The sequence below is a fragment of the Tripterygium wilfordii genome, chromosome 13, assembly GCF_013401445.1.
Source record: "Tripterygium wilfordii isolate XIE 37 chromosome 13, ASM1340144v1, whole genome shotgun sequence".
Lineage (NCBI taxonomy): Eukaryota > Viridiplantae > Streptophyta > Magnoliopsida > Celastrales > Celastraceae > Tripterygium > Tripterygium wilfordii.
Genome location: NC_052244.1, coordinates 12,348,543 through 12,370,198, shown reverse-complemented (window position 1 = coordinate 12,370,198; position 21,656 = coordinate 12,348,543). Strand labels below are relative to the sequence as shown.

The following is a 21,656-nucleotide window of genomic DNA, read 5'->3' as shown; positions in this document are numbered from 1 at the left end:
ACAATATAACATCATAGTTTCTCTGTCAAAATACGTATTAGATTTCAAAAAAAATTAAATATTCGAATTCAACATGTAAAACTCTTTTCAAAATGATTCATTGTTGGTAGGTTTAACCTGAACGTTCTTAATTATATTGTTTTTGAAACAATTTATAAAAATCTACAACACCTAATTACGTATAGAAAAATGTAATAAGAGACTATATTAGTCAGAAACAACGTAATAAGAAATTGTGTTAAAACAACGTAATTGTTATATGATTATGAACTGTTATGTATGAAAAATCATATGGATATATATCATTTTCCCTATACTAGTGGTCAAGCTCAAGCAAGCTACATATCTCTCAATTATATTTGCTGCCTTGCCCGTTAAAGTTGGGGGACAAGAATACTTCTTATTTCCACAAGTCAGCCAGTGAACGCCGTAAAAAGAATCATATCAAGCAAATCAAAAATTGCAGAGGCGAGTGGATTAAAGAGGAAGGGGATATTGCTAAGGTTGCCATAGATTATTTTCAGGGGCTTTTTTCTTGTACGGAGGGGCTAGTGGGGAGTCGAATCACTAACCTAGTTTCCACTCGGGTGACTGATTCTATGAATACAGATCTGTTAAAGCCTTTTTCTGGAGCTGAAGTTGAGAAGAGCCTGTTCCAGATGCATCCTTTAAAGGCTCCAGGTCCTGATGGTCTTAATGCCTTGTTTTACCAAAAGCACTGGGACATTGTGAAGCAGGATGTTACTGAATTCTGTCTAGAAGTTCTTAATGGAGACCGAGATTTAAATGCTGTCAACTTCACTAACTTAGTCCTTATTCCGAAGGTGAAGAATTCAGATGACATGACAAAATTTACGCCTATAAGTCTCTGTAATGTTGTCTATAAGATCATAGCTAAGGCTATATCTAATCGTTTGCGGTGCATTTTTCCTCTAATCATCTCGGAGACCCAAAGTGCCTTTGTGCCTAATCGCCTTATCTCTGACAACATTCTGGTGGCCTATGAGCTTCTTCATTCCTTGAAAAATAGAAGATCCGGAGCTAATGGTTTTTGTGCTCTAAAGCTAGACATGAGTAAGGCCTATGACAGAGTTGATTGGAGTTTCTTGAAGGGTATGATGATTAAACTGGGCTTCCATCAAAACTGGGTGTCTTTGGTTATGAAATGTATTTCATCTGTGCGGTTTTCGGTTATGATCAATGGCCAGGCTCATGGGTTGTTCAGACCGGGTAGAGGTCTCCGCCAGGGAGATCCCCTATCCCCATTCTTGTTCCTCATTTGTGCAGAAGGCCTCTCGGCTCTCATTCTAGATGCGGAAAGAAATAAACTGTTAAGTGGAGTTGCTGCTAGTAGATTTGGTCCGCGGGTTACACATCTCTTTTTTGCGGATGATAGCTTATTGTTCTGCAAAACTTCATCTCAAGAATGCAATACCATCCAATCTATTCTGGATATTTATGAACAAGAGGCTGGCCAAAAAATTAATTTTGATAAATCAGGGGCCTACTTTAGTGCCAATACGCGAGAAGATGATAAACATACTATCCTGGATCGGTTAGGGGTGAGACATATTACTTCCCCTGAAAGATATCTAGGGCTGCCAGCGATTATTGGAAGGGCGAAGAAACGATCTTTTAACCATCTCAAAGAAAGAATCATGTCTTGCATCCGTGGGTGGAAGGAAAAGCTACTATCTCAGGCGGGGAAAGAAATTCTCATCAAAGCCATTGCTCAATCTATTCCCACCTATGCAATGAGTGTTTTTCGGCTTCCAAAATCTTTTTTTGAAGAGATCATGGTTGCTCTAAACAAGTTTTGGTGGAAGAACAAGGGTGATAAAGGAATCTGCTGGACCCAATGGAAGTCTATGTGCAAGCCCAAAGCTATGGGTGGTCTTGGTTTCCGAAGCTTTGATTCTTTCAATCTTGCTTTGCTTGCTAAACAGGGTTGGCGATTGTTAAAGAATGAGCATTCCCTTTGTTTTAGGGTTCTTAAAGCTAAGTATTTCCCTAACTGTGATTTCCTTCGAGCCTGCCTTGGGTCCAACCCTTCTTGGTCCTGGAGGAGTATTTGTGCAGGCAGGGAGTTGTTGGAGAAGGGGCTGTTGTGGAGGGTGGGGAACGGATGTGATATCTCTATTTGGTTTGACAAGTGGATTCCTAGACCTTGGAAATTCAATCTGTGTACTCCTTTTAAACCCAACATCGGGCACTGGAGAGTTAATCAACTTATAGATGCCACCAAAGGTTGCTGGAATGAGGCCTTAATTAGGGAGATTTTTTTCCCAATTGATGTTGAGGCTATTTTGGAAATTCCATTGGGTGATGTTAGAGCTGTGGATGAACGACGATGGTTCTTTGATCCCAAAGGCCAGTATTCGGTGAAGAGTGGATACAACAACTTTGAAAATTGGCTCATATCTTCTAAAGATCACGCTGGATCAAGTGATTCTTCTAATTGTGCTTTATGGCATCATCTGTGGAAGCTAGAGGTCCCACCCAAAATTAAGACATTCATCTGGAGGCTATGCAACAATTATATCCCCACTTTTCTCAACCTCCAAAAGCGGACCATTAATGTTTTTGCTGACTGCCTTCTATGTGGAAAGGAGGTTGAATCAGTACATCATTTTTTGTTAAATTGCAGGTGGGTGCATCGGGCTCTTAGAGAAGCTGGGTTAGGCCATTTGCCTAAACTTTTCCAGGGGCAATCTATTTTGCAGTGGATGGATTATATTGTCCATCATCCCAACAAAGATGACAGCTCAAGGCTCCTAGTTTGTTTATGGCAGGTGTGGCGAATGAGGAACCAAATCCTTCATCATAATTCTCAAGGGGACCCGCGGGAAGTGACCAAGAGAGCGGACGCGATCTTAGCTGAATACAAAGAAGCTCAGGGTGTTGAGCTAGACCCAGATCCTGGAAGGACTGCCAGCCCAACTCATTGGAGTTCACCCCCTCATTCATTTATAAAAATTAATTTTGACGCAGCTCTTAAGGATTCCAAGATAGGCGTGGGCCTAATAGCAAGGGATGAGTCTGGATCTCATATTGTCTCTCGTTCCAAGTGTATAGCAGGTCCTTCAAACCCCCTTTTCGCGGAATGTCTAGCTGCCAAGGAAGCTCTCATTCTTGCGCAGGACTTCAACTACCAGTCTATCATCCTGGAGGGTGACTCTTTGCTAGCCATTTCAGGCTTAAATAGCCAAGTTAGTGATCTATCTGAATCTGGTTTATGTATTAGTAGGGCCAAGGAATTGTTTCCTTTATTCTGTAATGTGCTCCCTCATCATGTCAAGCGTGATGCAAATCGCGCAGCTGATATTTTAGCCAAACAGGCCTTGAGTTTCGGGACTAGACAATGGGTCGGAGATCCTCCGCACTTCATAGGGTCGGTTTTGGCTATTGATTGTATTTCTGTTTCTTCTTAATGAAGTTGTTTTTTTCTCAAAAAAAAAAAAAAAAAAAAAAAACTCTGATTAACTTATTATCACTAGTATCATCTACAATAAATCAAATAATCAAAAAGAGGAGAGAAAAGCAGCAGCAACAGATTATACAACCTTCTTTCTCGGGATTCCAGCAATCTGACTAAAACCATCTGTGTAATCATTACTTAATATATATACTTATCCGATCCCAACTTTGAATTGAATTTTCCATACACAGATTCTCTCTCTCTCATTCTCTCTCCTGATTCTCCTTGTCCCTGCTTTTTCCGATGCCCAAACCGGTCGATCCTTTCGGGCATTCACTTTCGGCTAATAGACGGTACGTTGAACTGCACTCACGATCGCTCAAGACTTGAGTTTCCGTCGATCTTGGCTCCCTAAACATTTACTAATTGCGCATTTTCCAAGTAGTTGATTTGGCGTTCCCTTCTGCAATGATCTTCTTTTTATTTTTGTTTCCCTCTTTATTCGAGTGTGAGTTTGTTCCCCATAATAAAATGCGTGTTCATCTTTTTTGTTAATTTATTTTAGGAAGCCAAGCTAAGCTCACGAGAATTTTAAGGTCGTTTTTAGCTTTTGTTTTGAGGGGTGGTTCAATATAATTGAACAAGCTCAAAGACTCGTATGGTAGATTAGCATTAATTCTGGTTAAATAAGCAGCTGGTCTCGTCTCTGCTCATAGTGGGTCACTCCAATGCTCTTTATTCTTCAATCTGTTTAGTTGGGTCAAAATCTTTGGCTTATCATCTGAAGAAAAAGACATTAGAAACAGTCCTTAATGAATTTTTGTCGCCTAATTTTCCTCATTCATATATATGGTTCTCTTTGGAAGATTTACTTTACAAAGTAACGTCTAGAAAAAGTTAGAAATTCGACTTCTGCTTTTCCATACACTTGTATCTCAAACAAATTTATGGAAAAACGCCGTCTGATTCACAAGGGTTATGTGTGCACTTTACATGTTAGAAGAATAGGATTGCAATTAGATATAATCAAATTTATATGAATTCCAATTTTCTTGTGGTCTTGCTTTAATTTGCCTTTTGGTTGCAGTCTGGTTTGTGATCTGTAGCTGTTTTTCTTCAATTCTCTTTCTTTGTTGCTTGAGAAAAAGTTTTGATGCAATCAACATTTTGGTAGGTGTATGCTACCTGAATTCTATTTGTCCCGTTCTCTCTATTTTCCTTCCGATATTGTTCGCGGTATTAGTTTTGCATGCAACCATTAACCATTCACTGCTGTTTCAGATATAAAAGGGAATTTTGTGGCTTTGCAGGATTTACACCTAGTCTTTGATCTATTGTACTTCGCTGTGAATTTTCAATGTACTATCAGATTGAAGAAGACTGGTCTGAACATCACTGTTATCCAGTTAAAGATTCGATGAAGAAATTGATTAATGAGGAAATTTCAAAACAGCCTTACTCCAGAAAAAGTGCACCAAACATTGTGGCCCGACTGATGGGCATGGACATGCTACCATTAGATACGAATTCGGAAGTTCAGCCGATCGATAGGAAGAATGAAAATGGAGTCAAGTTTTCCAAAAAGAGAAGGAACGAAAGGGGCTCTGCTACCCATTTCTCATATAATTCAAATTCTTCAAGACAGGAGCACCTTGACTTGGTTGACCATTATAGTGAGGGAGAATCTGAAAGATGGGATTATGGTCGAAAATCAGGAAAGCTGAGGCCTCGTGAACATCCTCAAGAGGAGGAGCTGCAAAAGTTCAAGAAAGAATTTGAGGCATGGCAAGCTGCCAGGTTTAGGGAATGTTCGAAACCTTTTGAGCTTGGAATCTTAGGGAATGTCAATAGACAGCTTTCTCAGGATAATCTGAGTGGAGGTAAAATGGAACCATATACCAACAAACCTGGCGATCATAAGGGTCTTAAGTTAAAAGCGAAGTTACAGGAAAGAGATGGTTTATGGCACCACAAACATAAATCAGAACCATATCTATCTGAGCAAAATGGATATTTTTCTTCAGAAAGCAGGACCATGTGTGAAGACTTTGAGCCATCTTCCCCGATAACTTTTGATCAGAAATCGGATAAATCTTATGCGCCAACAAAAATTGTTATATTGAAGCCAGGTCCTGATAGAATTTGTGATCCTGAAGAGTCTTGGACCAGTTCCTCTGGCACCGTGGAGGAGAAAGGTAGTATGGAAGATTTTCTGCAGGAGGTGAAAAAACGGTTGAAGTGTGAATTGCAAGGAAAAGTTCGTAAAAAAAGTTCTGTGGTTAGAGGAAGCGGGATTGAGACCCCTTTCAGTGAAAAATCATCAGATCCAAGGAAAATTGCTCGACATATAGCAAGACAGGTCAGAGCAATCGTTACCAGGGATTTTGGTGTGAATTTGCTTCGATCGGAATCAACAAGATCATATAAAAGTGAAGTTCAGTTCAATGGACCAGGTTCCCCGGAGTTCATCAATAGAGACACAAGGAAATTCTTTTCTGAGAGGTTGAGGAATGTTCTAAAGAGAGAAATACATCTGGAGGTTCCTGAAGCTTTCAGTGGCAGCACCAGATCATCTGCTCTAGCTAATGAAAAAGTTGGATTAAAAAGTAAGTCAACAGCTAAAAATGAGCAGAGCTACTGGGAAATTGTGAATGATAAACAAGACATGCAAACAAGATCTTTCAGGCATGGAGATGATGAGGGTGCTCTTCCGAGGGAATTGTCTTCTAGGAACCTGATAAGGTCATTGTCTGCCCCTGTATCAGGAACATCATTTGGGAAGCTTCTTCTAGAGGATCGCCACATTTTAACAGGTGCCCAGATCAGGAGAAAGCATGAAGTTATTGAAAATGTTTCACTGGATATGAGAAAAAGAAAGAAGGATAGGTTCAACTTCAAGGAAAAGGTTACTCACTTTAAATATAGTTTCACTCTTAGAGGGGGACTGTTTGGCAGAAAAATACAATCAATGGCTGAATCATATGGGAAAGAGCATGATTTTGCAAAGGATCTCTCGAGTGGACCAACAGTTATGAACTTCAGTGAAAGACATGTAAGTTTACAATTATTTTCTTTTTTACATTATTTCTGACATAGTGGAATGGGTTTCATAGTTTTTTTCAGTGTTTAACTTTTATCTATTCAACATGCTGTTTTCATGTGATCTTAGGAAAATCCCACCGAGGTGCCTCCTAGCCCTGCATCTGTGTGCAGCAGCGCTCAAGAAGAGCTCTGGAGACCGGAAGATTATCTTAGCCCGATATCAACACCGGATTTGATGGGAGAAGACTCTGCTTTGCCAGAGGTTTTTAAAGAAATCAGTTCCAACTTGAATGGTAAGAAAACTACTATATTTAGCGTTGAACTTTATATGTAAATGGTTCATGATCTTGCAAACGTAGTTGGTGCATATTTTGCATAAATTCTGTTTTGGGTAACCTGTGCTTATTACCATTATTCATATTGTTGAGGTGCAGAATGAGTTAAAATCCACTATAGATTTGGTACATTGCAGCTCTAAAAAAGGACTTCTATCGTCCCTTCTTTTAGCTAAGTTGCCATAAATCCCAGATTGATAAAGATTTAAGTCTCATTCCTTTAGAGTTTCCTATTTTGTTAATTACTAACTCCTAGTTACTTATCCTCTGTTATGAATTTATTGTAAATCATGCGGAAGTGTCAGCATTATGAAATATTTGGTTATTTGCACATTCTGTTCTTGTACATGAAGAGGACTAAAGAGAGAAGATCCTTAAAGAGAAATACTGCTACTTTACTTCCTAGTTTCACAAAAACATGATCCATTTGAATGGTTTTCCCCCTTTTTTTCTGGCTAACAAATACTTTGATTGGAAATAAGAGGATGAGAGTGGTATCTATAGATTAGCCACAAATTTTAAACCAAAAGAAGTTGTTGACTTTTGGGACTTGGGAGTACTTCAGTTTGAACCTTGCAAACTATTCCGCGTGGTTGTATTTGTGTATTATTGTGAGATACAGGTTTACTGAGAAATGATCCGTGCGTGATCTGGTTCCCATCCTTCCACGAAAAAAATTATTATTCGCAAGTTATCTGACAATTGGATACTTCTCAATATAACTGCTAATTGCTTTCTGAGATTCATTTTGATGGTCTATTTCCTTGTGTATTTTATACAGAATTACGGAGGCAACTCAAGGAACTTGGGTCTGATGCCCGCGAGAACCCGGATACCATGAAGGAGCACATCGAGTCTGAAATGGTTCATGTAGAGGATCAGGCGGAAGCTTACATTAGAGATTTGCTTATTGCCTCTGGTTTCTATTATGGATCATATGATAAATCATTATGTAGATGGGACCCCCTTTCAAGGCTAATCAGTACCTCAGTCTTTGAAGAAGTGGAAGAATCTTACAGAAAATCAGCCAAGGGTGACGATAGTATGATTTTAGATCAGGATGTCAAGAAGTTTGATCACAAACTGTTGCTTGATCTGTTGAACGAAGCACTTTCAATTGTACTTGGACCACCTGTGGCCATATCCAGATTTAGGAGAAAGATCAATGATTTCTCCAGGCTGACCGCTCCACATGGAAGGAAATTATTGGATAATGTTTGGGAGATGATCCAAGATTATTTATATCCTCCAACTGAGAAATCCTATTACTCACTTGATGACATGGTGACACATGATTTGGGATCGGCTCCTTGGACTGACTTTACGGATGAAGAAGTAACGACTTTGGGAAAAGAGGTGGAATGCCTGGTTATGGCAGATTTGATTGAGGAAACTGTAAATGATTTTCATTTATGACTGTACATGGTAGCTTCTCCGGTATGATGACAATGATGGCCGGCACAAGGCAAATTATTTGGTGGAGAGATTGAATGAGACAGAGGCTATTAGGGCATTGCGTACATATACATTTTTACATTGTGATATCAGATATCCTGATTTGATTCGAGGATTGCCATGTTTGCTTGGGCATGAGCTTGTAAATATATTCTTTGGGTGGTGTGATGTATCGTTTGGGGTTAGCCGGTTAGAGATACAGTATATATGCTTCCTAAGTTATCAGACTATTCTCTGACAAATATAGTCTTCTGCACACCTTTTACAATTGTACATGCAGACTTTTGTTTCTGAGAAAGCAGAGCAGAATATTTTGCATTCAATCCATGGCCTGGACTATTGGGTTGCAGATTTGCAAAAGTTTCTAAAAGTAGCTGAATGAAATTTATGAAATCTCTGGATTCATCAACTCTCTATTGCAAATATGTTACAATTGATGGGAACATACTTCTTGTTTGATTGCTTCTTCAAATTGACTGTTTGAGGTAATGTGATTCAGCTTTTCTGTTATTTGATTCAATATTTGGTGGAGACTGGAGATGTTCATTGGTCCTTTTTTTTATTTCTTTCCTTATAAATTTCAACTGCTAAGGGGGTGAGATAAATTATGATATATGAACATTGGAGAATCACAGTCCAAAAGCTAGCTTGTAAGGTTGGAGAGCTCAATGCCCATATAAACTCCACACTAGAATTCATATTTTTGATGTGGGATTCAAGTACCATACCGTGTAACTTCGCAGTCCCAGCGCCCACATGGACTAGCTAGTCCCGGTGAACCGGCATCACCACCCTTGTGGCTTGACACTAAATAGTCCCGCATGAACACTGTTATGCCGACGTCACCACCCTCGCAGTACGATTGTAATTGAGAGATGTGGTGTACGCTCCGATACCAATTGATATGAACCTTGAGCCTCACATCGAAAGTATGAGATTCTGATGTGGGGTTTATATGGGCATTAAGCTTTGCAACCTCACAAGCTAACGGAGATAGTAACAAATTGTGTCTAGGTTTATATTCCCAAGTTACCCAACCCCAAGCAGCAGCCGTCTTGAGCCCCAAAGTGTAACATTCAAAAAGATCTCTCATGCCTCTGAAGTCTGAAGACGATTCTGTTTGTGATTAGAAAAGGCAGAGCAGGCCCACTGAGAAGTTACAAGTTTAAGAGACTTGATTTGAACCCTCGATTCATTCAATATTTTCTCAATCTAGATTTTGGGCCTTATATGATCCTGTTAGATATATATTATTAAGAATCCAAGAGAACTGCCAAAAGATGATGTGTTGGTTCGAATTGAGCCAAGAATGATGAATGAATGTGAGAGCAGCCTTGTACCAGAAACTATTTGCCTACACAGAGACTTAACACCAACCCTTCAAATCTCTTGCCAATCTTTCTTTTCTTTTCATGGCTGATGTTTTGGGGACTGCAAATCCATTACATGTAGACAATGGACAAAACTAATGGATTTTATTGTCCAAATACAGTTGTTAGGTACACATGACATGAGTCCGTCTCTGTTTCTGATGTGGTTACCGACCAAACTGAGAAACCAAAAACCAGTGACAGGGTTGGTGTGTGTATCTGCTTGGCTGCTGCCATGCCACTAAATATTCCCTTCTTTGCCTGTTACCGCTAACCTTTTTGGAAGTTGGGAACATTCCATTTTTCTCTCTTCTTTCTGGTGATTTATCAAGGCATATGAAATAAATAATTAAATCTAACCAATGATTTTTTAATTAATTATTAATTTAATGAAGTCGTAGCTTCAAAAGTGGGGGAAAATCATTTGACAAGTATATTTTCGTTGGAAATTTTGTTACTTGACAAGATTTGCATACCTTGAACAAGAGGAATGATAACATCAATCGTTTGTGAGTAATTTTTATTTTATAAAAGGGTGTGCAAGTGACATCAATATAGCAACCTTCCTCTCTAGGGGTGTTTTTTTTTTTTTTTATTAATAATAATAGTGAATCACAGCATATAAATTTCAATATGTGTCTAAATTCGGATTGTTAGGCCTGCGCACTTGATGACAAGATAAATTTGGTAAAAACTCGTAGTGCAACCACAAGAATATTGATTCCTGTGAAAATCAAACTCAAAATCTTCCGAGTTTATGACCCTAAAGAGATTTACCACTAGACTATTACTCGAATCCTCTCTAGACGTGACTATAAGAGCAACCACCCACCACAGAATGTTCGATTTGAATCATAACTAATGTAAGACAAGACATCATCGCAACCTCAATAAAGTGCCTAGTTAGAAAAGAAACCTTTGGCATGGTGGGATATGATTCATAATAAACAGCAGTCAATGACTTGTTCGTCATGATGATAGTAATTGGACATGCATATGGATAAAATTACCTCCTCAGCATTGCAAAATTACATTGGGGCAGTTAAAAGAAAATTATTCTAATTGTCTATAAAAAGGAATTTATTATTTTAATTGTCTATATAAAAATAAAAAGTTATTTTAATTGTATGGAAATGGAACTGGGGTGGTAATGCTAACATACGCCACATGAGTGCAGTACAACTACAGCGGACCAAACCCTTGAAAAACAAATAAATCTTTGTCCACTTCCTCCCCTTTTCTTCAGTCTTCACTCTCTTTTTTTTTCTTTCTTTGCTTCATTGGATTTCCTACCCTTTTTTCAAAAGGAGATACCAGAAAAGAAATATATGGATGACTATTGACTGCTGACTGAGAGAAACCGATGGACTGGGACACTAACCACCAAGAACAACCACCGCCACCGCAACCCCACCACCAAAATCAAGAGAATAACAGAGCAAATGTTGCTGTTCCTGTTCCTGTTAATGGGAATGCTGGAGGAGGAGGAGGAGGGGTAATGTATGTCAAGGTAATGACAGATGAGCAATTGGAGACTCTAAGGAAGCAGATTGCAGTCTATGCGACTATTTGTGAGCAACTTGTCGAGATGCACAAAACCCTCACTGCTCAGCAAGATCTGGCAGGTTTCCGTCTCCTTTCCTTTTCCCTCAAGTTTGATTCTTTGACTTGTATTATATTATTAACCTCTTAATTGTTGTATAGATGGCGATCTCACATGGATATGTGCTTTTATGGTGAAATCTTATGTTGGTTCTTTTATGGGCTTTCTATGACTGCCTTGTCCTTTTCGTTTTCTGCATTAATTGTTACTTGTCTAGGGTTAGGGTTTGTTTCTGTCTCTGGATTACAGATTTCGTTTTTGCTCTCAATTTCCCTCTTGAAGTATGTACGCGTAACTAATTGTCTTCTCGTTTTCTGATTTGATGGTTTGTTAGAAGCTGATCGTTTTCTGATTTCGTTTTTGCTCTCACTCTTCAATTGTTGTTTATAATTGTGAACGGGGTTTTATAGAAGCCGATCATTTTCATCATTTGTTACTTTATTTGGTCCAGATGTTGTCTTTTTTCCTTGAATTCGGTTGAAACTTTTACTAAGAAGTCGCTGCAAAATTGATGATAACTTTAGTTTTCACTTGATTTCCAACTGTTGGCGCTGTGATCGGGTTCATAATTTTCTTTTTGCATAAATTCCTGATGGAATTTTCAATACTGGGCTGCTTTCTCATGATCTTTTTACCCTGATGCATGTTTATGTTATGTAGTATTCCAACATTGTTTTTTTTTTTAAAAAAAAAGATTGTTGCTTTGGGATAATCTTGCATTTGTGCTGAATCTTGACATAAAAGTAAAGTTGCTTCATTGCAACCTACCCATCACCAGTTCAAACCATGGAAATAACCTTTTGGCAATGTCACTTGAGGTTTTGAAGTTTGAACATCTCCCTGCGTAGACATGAGATGAGGATGGGAGCCTTGTTCACTGACCCTTTTTTGTTTTTTTAGTGATCTGACATTGAAATCAAGTATAGGCATGCCATCTTGTTGGCTTAGGTTGTTGAGATGTCAAGTTTACAACTTTTCATCCTGTTCTTAAGTGTGCATTCTTGTTCATTGGAAGTAGATCTTGTAAGGAAGCCCTTCTTTTGGTGATCACGTGATATGCAAATAAGTTTCCATTTACTTTTCTCTCTTCGTCTTCGAAACAAACTTCATCAAAGATACGGCACCTATGACTTGTGAATATGTATACCATGGCTCTACTTGTCTTTCAGAAGCCTTCATTTTTAAATGGAGTTCCTGAATGCTGGTACTCCTTCTCATGAGTACTCTAATTATCCAATGAATTGTTTGCTAATATGAGCTGATAAAATTCTCATGGTGGTGTAATTAAACAACTTTATTTGGTGCTTAATGCTTATGCTGTTTTTATACTCTTCTCCTTGCAGGAGGCAGGCTGGGAAATCTCTACTGTGACCCATTGATGGCTTTGTCTGGCCACAAAATTACTGCTAGGCAGCGTTGGACTCCAACACCTGTGCAGCTTCAGATTTTAGAACGTATCTTTGATCAAGGAAATGGAACTCCCAGCAAGCAAAAGATCAAAGAGATAACTTCTGATCTCAGTCAGCATGGCCAAATTTCTGAAACGAATGTTTATAACTGGTTCCAAAACAGGCGCGCTCGATCAAAAAGGAAGCAACTAGTTGGACCATCTAACAATGCTGAATCAGAAGTGGAGACAGAGGTTGATTCACAGAATGATAAAGAAACTAAGCCGGAGATTTTTCATTCCCAACAGAACCAACCTCTTCAAGCTGAAGATCTGTGTTTTCATAGCCCGGAGATGAGCTCGGAACTTCATTACTTTGGTATGTAACTGTATCCATGTACTTCCTGTGAGGATCTAAGTGAGTACAAGAAGGGGGTGAATTGTTTTATCCTTTGAGAATATGTCTAATCTAAGTTTAATGCTACTGACTTCAGATTGCTTTACTTGCTACTTGCTAGCAAGACTAGTTCTATCTAGGTTAGTCCAAGTAACAGCGATATAGCTAGGCAATGAAACTAATCACAACAAACATAAATAACTAAACAAATAAAGAGTGGGATAAGAGAGTGTGCAAATGGATTTATAGTGGTTCAACCAAGCATAAGCCTACATCCACTCGTCAAGGCTCGAGTTTTAATCCACTTAGCAAGACCATCCTAGACATACTGCAAAAGACTATATTGGAAGGTTAACAAGTGATTACTTCACAATATTGCTGCTGTCGATTCAAGGTAAACAGTAACAAATATATTGTCTTTTTAGGAATTTCTTTTTGCTTGTGCATTGTCTTCATTGCTTATGCATGTGTTGACTCCCTTATTAATTGATGCAGGGAATGACCACCTGACTGGAAAAATGGGAACGCCGGGAAGCTATAATCTTTACGAGCAGGCTGAAAACTATAGCATGTGAGAGGGGCTGACAGCCTGATAGTCACTTCATCTGCCCTTGTTAATTTGTGGCAAGAAATGATGTTGCTCTGTCAATTTGATGAAAGGGGAGAAAGTTTGTCCCAATGAATGGAAACATACATGGCTAACACCGTATAGATTTATAAATACTTATTGTTTAATGTTTACTAAGGAGTTGGTTATATATTTATATGTGTGTGGATTTTTTTTCCTTTAGAATTCTTGTTTGAATGATTAGAATAGTTGATTTTGTTGGATTGTTCTTGGGAAGATTCCTCTGGTGGGTAAACTAGTTACGTTTGGCATTGTATTGGAGTTGGCAGTGATGTAAATTGGTGGATGAGTTTGGGATCCTGTATTATTGATTATTATTCCATGGAAGATGATGATTATTATCAAGTAGGGGTTAAAAGACTTGAAGATGAAAACAGGGACAAACTGGTAGAGCCTCCAGGCCCATATACTTTGCCACACCTAGCAAGCATAGTCATTCATATCCAAAACTGAAGGGGGAATGGCTTATTGTAGATATGAATAGCTGCTCAAGAAAATTCCTAAAACTAAGGGTGTGTTTGGCACACCATTTTGAGTAGCATATAGGTTACTAAGTAGTTTATATGCTACTTAACAACCATTTCAACACTACCATTTTAGGTACAATTTTAGTAGCATTTTAAGGTGATTTCAAAATTGTGCTTCAAAGGAGCTTTTTACAACAATTCAACATTTCTTGACCAACATGTCCTCCATTTATTATTGAATTACCCAATATACCCCCTCTTTTGTTTATGTTTGTGATTGAAAAATATATTATAAGTATTTATATTTATATGTAAAAAAATATGAAACTGTGTTAATTATAATTATTTCTATTAGTTTAAATGATTCATCTTAATTTTTAAATTATTTGTTATTTATTTACATATCTTACATCTTAAATACATAATACCACTATACGTAATTTGCCACTACAATTTCAACAACTTTATGCTACCACCATAATTACAACCAAACACTATCAGCATTTTATACACCATATAATCTACCACGATATATACTACCATAATATATGCTACTCCTAAAATTGTTTACCAAACGGACCCTAAGGCTCACGCCTGCCCCCCATGGGTTAAATTTGGGCTATACGAGTCCAAGTTCGAAGCCCGAACAATGGCCCAGCTAGAAGTCTGAACAATGGCCACAAACATATATATATATATATATGTCTCTTTGTTTATGTCTCTTATCAGTGAGCAGCTCAAGCATGACAACCCCAAAGTTGTACATATCTCGCCTCAAAGTAGCCCCCCATGCTTGTTCGTTCTCGGGAGGAATGTAACCTTAAGGTACCGACAAGCTCTGTTGTTAGATGAGTCTGATAAGGAAGAATCAATCGGAACAGGCCAAATCTGCCCGAAGCCCGACTCGTAGGCTTGAATTATCTGGGCCTGGGCTGTCATTTTTTTCCAAACGTGGCCCAGGCCCCAGGTTAATGCCGAGGCCTACCCATAAGATAGATCCATTTTATTAAAAACATATAAAATTGAGGTGAAATTCAGTGCAATGGGGAATAGCGTTTCTAGCAGCAGCCAATCCAAAATTTCTATACAAATATAACAAAAATAAATAAATATAAGTAGATACCAAAGATCTTCCATTTCTCTTCACGACCTGGATTTCTCCTCCTTTCCTTCTGTCACAATGACGAACACCCAAAAAACCCTAATTTCGAAACTTTGTTTCTTTCTCTGCATCTCTCGCAGACGGTAAAAGAAGGACTAAATGATCAGGTACTCGAATTTAAAATGTCCAACTTTGACATGCCAACATACTTGCTCTGTGTTATCAATCCACGTAAAAGGTGTGTTTGAGTTGTATCGGATTCCGATAATTCGATCGAATTGAGCTTCAAGCAATGGCGGATTGTTTTTGACGTTGAGGAATTTTCCTTTTCGTATCGGTTTTGGGATCGTTAGAGAAATTTTGAATTTGTTGTTTGATGAAGTATCTGATTGATTAACATGTTGCAAGTTTCAACTTTTGCTTTTCGACTGCTGTTGTTGTTGTTTTTGTTGCTGTATGTATATTTCAGATGCAGAACACGATCGTCAAAGTGATAGGATTTTGCTTCAACTTTTTAACGAATCATTTGTTGAGAAATTGGATTTGCAGAAACTATAGGGTTTTGATTCGTTGTACTCAAAATCTCATGATTCGTAACTGAATTTTATTGTGATCTAAGCAACTGGTTGGATTGATGCCGTTTCTTAATGCTAAATGTTCATAGTTTGTTGGGTTATCAGATTTCTGAATCAATATTGGTTCTATCTTGTGTGTTACTTTATAGATTTGAATCTGAATGAATAGTTTTTCTTCCTGATACAGGCTGGATGTAGCTGAAACTGTTGAATCATCCATATAGAGATTTCTTTGTCATTCTGTTGTAAAGATTTTGAATAAAGATAGATGGAGGCTAATAAATGCGATATTAATCACTTGGACTCAGATGTCCTTTTGCCTCCTCGAAAGCGTCTACTAGCAGGGTTTAAGAAGCAAACTTCTAATGGTGATGCTGCTTCTAATCCGCCTTTGGCTGTTTCTTCTTCGTCACTCCCATCATTGCCAACTTCTCCTTCTAGTCTATCTACAAGTGAATTTCAGTCACGCCTCAAGAATCTGTTGAACTCTCATTTGGACAACCATAATCTTTTACCTGAGGAGATTGTGGAGGCCTCCAAATCTGCAGCTACATCTGCAGTTAAGGCTGCAAAGGTTGCCAGAGCATTGGCAGAGGAGAAGGCTGCTATTGCAGCAAAAGCGGTTGCTGCAGCGAAGAATGCTTTAGACATGGTTGCAACTTTTTCTGAAGAGGCAGCCGGCAGGGAGAGATGCCAAAAAAGGGGGAAGCTGAAGAAGCACGTACCAGTTCAGCTTCTGTATAAAAAGCACCAACCAGTCAAAAATTGTAGGACCGACGAAGAATTAGCCCGTAGGTTGCATCAAGCTATTAACAGCTCACCTAGAATCTCGAAGAATACGTCAAGTTCGTCTAAGCATAAGCAGCCTAAAGGCTTGCCATCTTCTGATAATACTAGGGTTTCCAATGGAAGTACAGTATTGGGAGAGTCGCCTTCTTTGTGCAATGGGGATGCTGTGGCAGGTGACCTGGATTCGGAAAGCTCCGTCCATGAGGTGCCCTTCTGTAATGCAGATGAAAAGGTTCCCAAGAATGCAAAAGATGGCCAGTCAGAGATGGATAATGGGGAAGCCGAATCCAGTCACTCTAAGGACAAATTTTCGGATGATTCTCCTAGTAAGAAGAGGGGTAGAGTGAAGCTAAAAAAGTTGCCCTTAAGCGTTTGTAATATTAGGGATCGTGTTAGTCCAAAGGAAGAGTTGATTCTTGGAAGCTTGCCGTTGACTGAAAAGAATATGGGCAAGCGTCCAGCTGGTAGTATTCCCTTGTATTCTGCGGATCCATCCGTAGATGGCATGATGTCAGTCGAGGTGACAAACATAGAAATGCCAGGAGTTCAAGGCACCCAATTGTTTCAAACAGAGTAAAGTCATGCAGTCATAATGTTTGAACCCCAATTTGGTCACTTTGGTGACATACGGCTGCAGATGTGGAAGTTGACAGCTGAGGTAGGACTTGTGTTGATGTTCTTTTTATAGATACAGTTAAATTTGATTTATCTTTTGGCTGCTTCGGCTTTGTAATGAGGTGGAACCGACCAAATGTATATCTTTGCATGTTTAATTGCTTGCACCAACGGTTAAATTTCAAAAATTGGTGGTTGTTTTATACAAAAACAAGGCTGAGAGTTGAGAGATAGGTGTGGAACTACAATAAAAATACATATTCTTTTGTTAATTCATGTGTATTGATCCTGGTCTTCTGCTGGTGAGTATGCATGTAATAACAATCATGTTTAGTTCTCAATCTTTTGCTTGGGAAATCTATTTTCCAGGTTTTCTTCTCTATCTTTACTGAGTGACGTCTGAAATGTATGTGATAAATTTTATTCTTTTGCAGCACTGCCATCCTTCCATGGCATTCATATATCAGAAAGAATGAATCTCTTATGATTATAAGCCATTTTCTTTGCTATTATATGGTACTTGTAAATGAATGTTAGATAGTTTTTCTTTTCCAGAATACTCAGCATGCTGTTGCAGATTGCTATGTACTAAAATCCATATCCTTGCTGAACAGTGTTGAATCAATTACATCAAGTAAAAAAAATTTTAAATAGATCTCTCTTTCCAATTATCCATAGGACATGCATTTGATCACTAAAATCGTGGCTTATGATGGTACATTAGCAATCTCCTATCCATTCAATATAAAGCCATAGGATCCAAAGTGGCACAAAATTAGAAGAAGAAGAAAAGCAAGATTTAACCAGCAGAGAAACTTGCAAACTATTCCCTAAACCCCAGAAAAGTTAAAGCAACAATCAAATTCCTTCTTTCATTCATGAACCTCAACATCAGTTGAATGTAAAAGACAAAGGTGTAGGCTATATTAATTAGCACAAACCCACCATTTCTTACAATGATGTTAAAATCACTCATGTATATCCTCAGTTCCTCACAAAAATCATTTACTAATTTACATTGCAGTTAATCTTTAATCAAAAAATGTTATTCAGATGTAACAGAATAAATGTGGAGGGGTTTTCAATCCGGACCAGTTATGGGAAACTCCTTTGTTCCATTCTTCACTTACTCCCCACCCTTGATCTGAAGTTTGCTCACCCTAGAATCCAAATTCTCTATATTAGCTTCATTATTCCTCTCACTTTGAGTTGAAGTTCTCAAATTGAGCCATGGGTGTTGAAGGCACTGCTGTGCTGTTGGCCGCTTCTCTGGTGCAAAATCAAGACGTGGACAAAGGAACTCTGCAAACTCATGAGCATCGGCTTCTGAGAATTTGTATTTCTCAACCAGCAATTTGTTGAGTGGCCAGTACCTGAGCCTTCGAATCCTTTTTAGATCCCCATGCCTGTCAAATAAATCCTTTGATCGAGCTCCACCAATGGCTATCTGCTCATGTAAGCATGGAAGAGAAATGGGTACCAAAGTAAGAAAACAAATACTCAGAAAATTGAAGCAACACACATACCTTTCGAGGCATCTTTCCAAGGAGTTCCATCATAAGAGCAAGGTGATCCTGAAACCAACCCAACAAAACATTTCAATACGATGTGATATAAATTTTAAACAAATATTTCCACATAAACATCTGGGCATACGAAAAACCATGAAGAGTTTATTAGATATGATATGAATAAAATCTTGTCATGCCATAAACAATGCATAATCAGCCTACCTCGTCTTCACTGAAGCCTTTTCCATTCTTGGGAGCAAACATCATGTCACCAGTAGCAAGCTCAAATGCAGTGCAAGCAAATGACCACATATCGACAGAGAAGGAATAGCCAGCCCTGAGTACTACTTCAGGAGCTCTGTACTGCCTTGTTTGGATTTCTTCTGCAAACTGCTTATCAGCCCAGCATGCATTGCCAAAATCCACAACCTTGCACGTCATATCAATTCCATCCAGGCTTCTCTCTGACCTCTGAACCACTACTCCCCCCATAGAGGTTCTCCTTCCTGATATCTTAGCAACTGCCCTTTTTGCCCTCTGCTTCAATTTCTTCTCAATGATATTCATCGTAGCTCCACCATTAAGGCTACCCTCGGGTCTTTCAAGAATTGGGGTAAGCCCAGACTTCAAAGGATCTTTGGCAGGATCAATCGTGGAAGAAAACAGAATATTTTCAAGTTTTAGGTCAGTATGGATTATACCAAGTTCTCTATGCAAGTAATCCAGACCTGTCAAAATGCATTTGCAGATCTCCCGAACTTTATTCAATGCAAGGCCTTTGTAACGATTATACCTGACTAGCCGGAGTAAACTATTGCCGAGAAACTCAAGAACCATGCACAGGTGCTGCCCATTTGGGCCAGTGTGCTTAAAGTGGTCGATAAGTCGCACGACACACTTGGAATTTGAAGGATCACCATTAGCAATGGCCGAAAGGACTTCGATCTCATGAAGGGCCGCTTGGACAAATTGCGCAGCACTCTTCTGAATTTTAAGAGCAACAAAACTCTGGTAAAATCAAACCAAATGAATACAATGAGGAACAGAAAGAGGCATTAATACAAAATTATTCTCTCGCTACCTTGTCCAACTTCAAATGGCGGGCCTAAAAAAATAGTAGCATCCTGTAAAGTCAAATACAAAATTTGCAGATCGAATCATGGCCATCTACAAAATAAGAACACTAGGTGGTTATATTTGAAAAAGAAATTATTCCCCTTCATCAAACTCAATAAAAGTGATCATCCAAAGAGGCAAAGACAGGAAAGGGGGATTCCCTGGGAAAAATAAATAACCCAGTGATCATTGACATGCCCTACAAACGAAAATCCTCTCCAATTAATTATGAGAAATCCATTAAAATAAAGGAAGAACAATCCATTAACAACAAACGATCGTCAAACTAAATAAAACAAAAAAGGGTGAAGTTTGGAAACAGTGAAGAATAACACACCGATGATCGTGTATCATAGGCAAGCCAGACGGTGGAGAATTGCCCCCATCCGAGCTTCCGTTGGGCGACGTAACGTGCTCCGTTGAAGGTGTCGCCTACTCTGACGGCGTGGTAGCCACCTTTCCTGTAGGAGTCGATGCCCTCATCATCCTCCTCTGATCCTTCCGACGACGACGAGCCAGACATGAGCGTCCGATTTGATTAGTGCTTTCTCTGGGATGTGATTCGAATAATTTGTTTCAAATGATTATCAATCATATTTCTCCAGAATCCTGAGTGTCCCCTCTTATGTCTGGTCCGAAAGGAAGGAAGGAGAGAGAGCGAGAGAGATACTGCTTTTCTTTTTATCATATTTATCGTTTATGCGGTCTCTCCACTTTTTACTCCTCCGGCTCCATGAATGAGAATTGAGAGGTCTGGTGTTCAAGCTACGTGATGAGAATCCCATCACTACGTTTGTACTTTCCAGGCTTTTATGCCAAGGTGTGCCTGGGATTGGGTTTAACGGATGCACAATTAGATTGCTTGAGTGGGGGAGAGGGACAAGAATCTTTTATATAATTATAAATGCGTACAAAATCATATTTATATAAGGACATTTATTTTGATGAATGTGATAGATTTATATAAACCCCGTTTGGTAAGCAATTTTGGGACCATATATGCTACTTTTGTTAGTGCAAAACAAACAGCCATTTCATGACACGAATTCTGAGATTATTTTGGGGCCATAATGATCAAATTGAAATTGTCACATTTCAAACAATTTTGAGACCATTTTGAGATTTGTTCCCAAACAATCCTCACCTAATTATTGAACTACCCAAAATACCCTCTTCATCCTCCTATCTCTCCACCTCTCTGTACCCATTATTTGTCTAATTAAGTAATTATTTTTTTTAAATCAATTAACTAATTATTCTAAATTAGTTGTAATTTATTTCACAACTTTTTTGTATTTGTTACAATTAAAATGCATAATACCCCTGCATGTAATTTGTCACATAATATTAGTCAGCATATATGTTACGAGCAAAAGTTGAACCAAACACCACAAACCATTTAGACATCATATCTGCTATCATTATTGTCCAGCATATCTGCTACCTTCATATCTGCTAGTATATACGATATTGACAAAATTGTACGTCAAACGGACCCATGATATATGATTTTGATGGATGTACCAAATATACATATATAGGGAGATTATGCATGAATTTGTAAAGATGAAATAATCAATAAAGATAAATTTATAATTATATTATGTGATTCTTTAATTCACGTGACAACATTTTCAGGCAAACAAGATGTTGACGTCGATGCACATAATTATGTTTAAATATGAATTTGTTTTTGTGCTATTTATATGTAATAATGGATAGATAGCGAAAATAATTAACAAAAAAGAAAAGAAAAGAGAACCGATTTTAGGATCTAGTAATTCAATCGGCACAAACAAGTAGCAATTTGATAATGATAAAAAAAAAATCAAGTTTATCCTAACAA

The 21,656-nt window shown here is 38.4% G+C and overlaps 4 protein-coding genes across 6 annotated transcripts; 3 read left to right on the top strand and 1 right to left on the bottom strand.

Annotated features, from left to right (window-relative positions):
• Positions 1–3,528: 3,528 nt before the first annotated feature.
• LOC120013013 lies at positions 3,529–8,365 on the top strand. Of its 2 annotated transcripts, XM_038864609.1 has the most exons (5): positions 3,529–3,771; positions 4,506–4,588; positions 4,729–6,470; positions 6,588–6,753; positions 7,577–8,365. In XM_038864609.1, the coding sequence occupies exons 3-5, from the start codon at positions 4,776–4,778 to the stop codon at positions 8,209–8,211; spliced, it is 2,496 nt and encodes an 831-aa protein (XP_038720537.1). In that variant the 5' UTR covers positions 3,529–3,771; positions 4,506–4,588; positions 4,729–4,775; the 3' UTR covers positions 8,212–8,365. The 2 variants fall into 2 exon arrangements, with proteins under 2 accessions (XP_038720537.1, XP_038720536.1); XM_038864608.1 differs by lacking the exon at positions 4,506–4,588.
• Positions 8,366–10,848: 2,483 nt separating this feature from the next.
• LOC120013015 (WUSCHEL-related homeobox 13-like) lies at positions 10,849–13,924 on the top strand. Its single transcript, XM_038864610.1, has 3 exons — positions 10,849–11,245; positions 12,567–12,989; positions 13,503–13,924. Exons 1-3 carry the CDS (start codon positions 10,984–10,986, stop codon positions 13,580–13,582), a joined length of 765 nt encoding a protein of 254 aa, XP_038720538.1. The 5' UTR covers positions 10,849–10,983; the 3' UTR covers positions 13,583–13,924.
• A 1,293-nt stretch (positions 13,925–15,217) lies between these two features.
• Positions 15,218–17,565, top strand: LOC120011670. The gene is made up of 2 exons (XM_038862766.1): positions 15,218–15,371; positions 15,967–17,565. Exon 2 carries the CDS (start codon positions 16,048–16,050, stop codon positions 17,143–17,145), a length of 1,098 nt encoding a protein of 365 aa, XP_038718694.1. The 5' UTR covers positions 15,218–15,371; positions 15,967–16,047; the 3' UTR covers positions 17,146–17,565.
• A 464-nt stretch (positions 17,566–18,029) lies between these two features.
• Positions 18,030–20,575, bottom strand: LOC120011969 (SRSF protein kinase 1-like). Of its 2 annotated transcripts, none has more exons than XM_038863173.1 (4): positions 20,148–20,575; positions 18,917–19,702; positions 18,710–18,757; positions 18,030–18,630 (listed from the first exon to the last, which is right to left on the bottom strand). In XM_038863173.1, the coding sequence occupies exons 1-4, from the start codon at positions 20,331–20,333 to the stop codon at positions 18,310–18,312; spliced, it is 1,341 nt and encodes a 446-aa protein (XP_038719101.1). In that variant the 5' UTR covers positions 20,334–20,575; the 3' UTR covers positions 18,030–18,309. The 2 variants fall into 2 exon arrangements, with proteins under 2 accessions (XP_038719101.1, XP_038719102.1); XM_038863174.1 differs by having other exon boundaries at positions 18,917–19,678.
• Positions 20,576–21,656: the final 1,081 nt, after the last annotated feature.

Coding starts and splice junctions, on each gene's coding strand:
- LOC120011969 (XM_038863173.1), bottom strand. CDS start 20,333: ATGTCTGGCTCGTCGTCGTCGGAAGGATCAGAGGAGGATGATGAGGGC. Junction 18,758..18,916: donor AAGGCTTCAGTGAAGACGAG/GTAGGCTGATTA, acceptor GGTTGGTTTCAG/GATCACCTTGCTCTTATGAT. Junction 18,631..18,709: donor TTGGAAAGATGCCTCGAAAG/GTATGTGTGTTG, acceptor TTACATGAGCAG/ATAGCCATTGGTGGAGCTCG.
- LOC120011670 (XM_038862766.1), top strand. CDS start 16,048: ATGGAGGCTAATAAATGCGATATTAATCACTTGGACTCAGATGTCCTT.
- LOC120013015 (XM_038864610.1), top strand. CDS start 10,984: ATGGACTGGGACACTAACCACCAAGAACAACCACCGCCACCGCAACCC. Junction 11,246..12,566: donor TGCTCAGCAAGATCTGGCAG/GTTTCCGTCTCC, acceptor TTCTCCTTGCAG/GAGGCAGGCTGGGAAATCTC. Junction 12,990..13,502: donor CTCGGAACTTCATTACTTTG/GTATGTAACTGT, acceptor TAATTGATGCAG/GGAATGACCACCTGACTGGA.
- LOC120013013 (XM_038864608.1), top strand. CDS start 4,776: ATGTACTATCAGATTGAAGAAGACTGGTCTGAACATCACTGTTATCCA. Junction 6,471..6,587: donor TGAACTTCAGTGAAAGACAT/GTAAGTTTACAA, acceptor ATGTGATCTTAG/GAAAATCCCACCGAGGTGCC. Junction 6,754..7,576: donor AATCAGTTCCAACTTGAATG/GTAAGAAAACTA, acceptor TATTTTATACAG/AATTACGGAGGCAACTCAAG.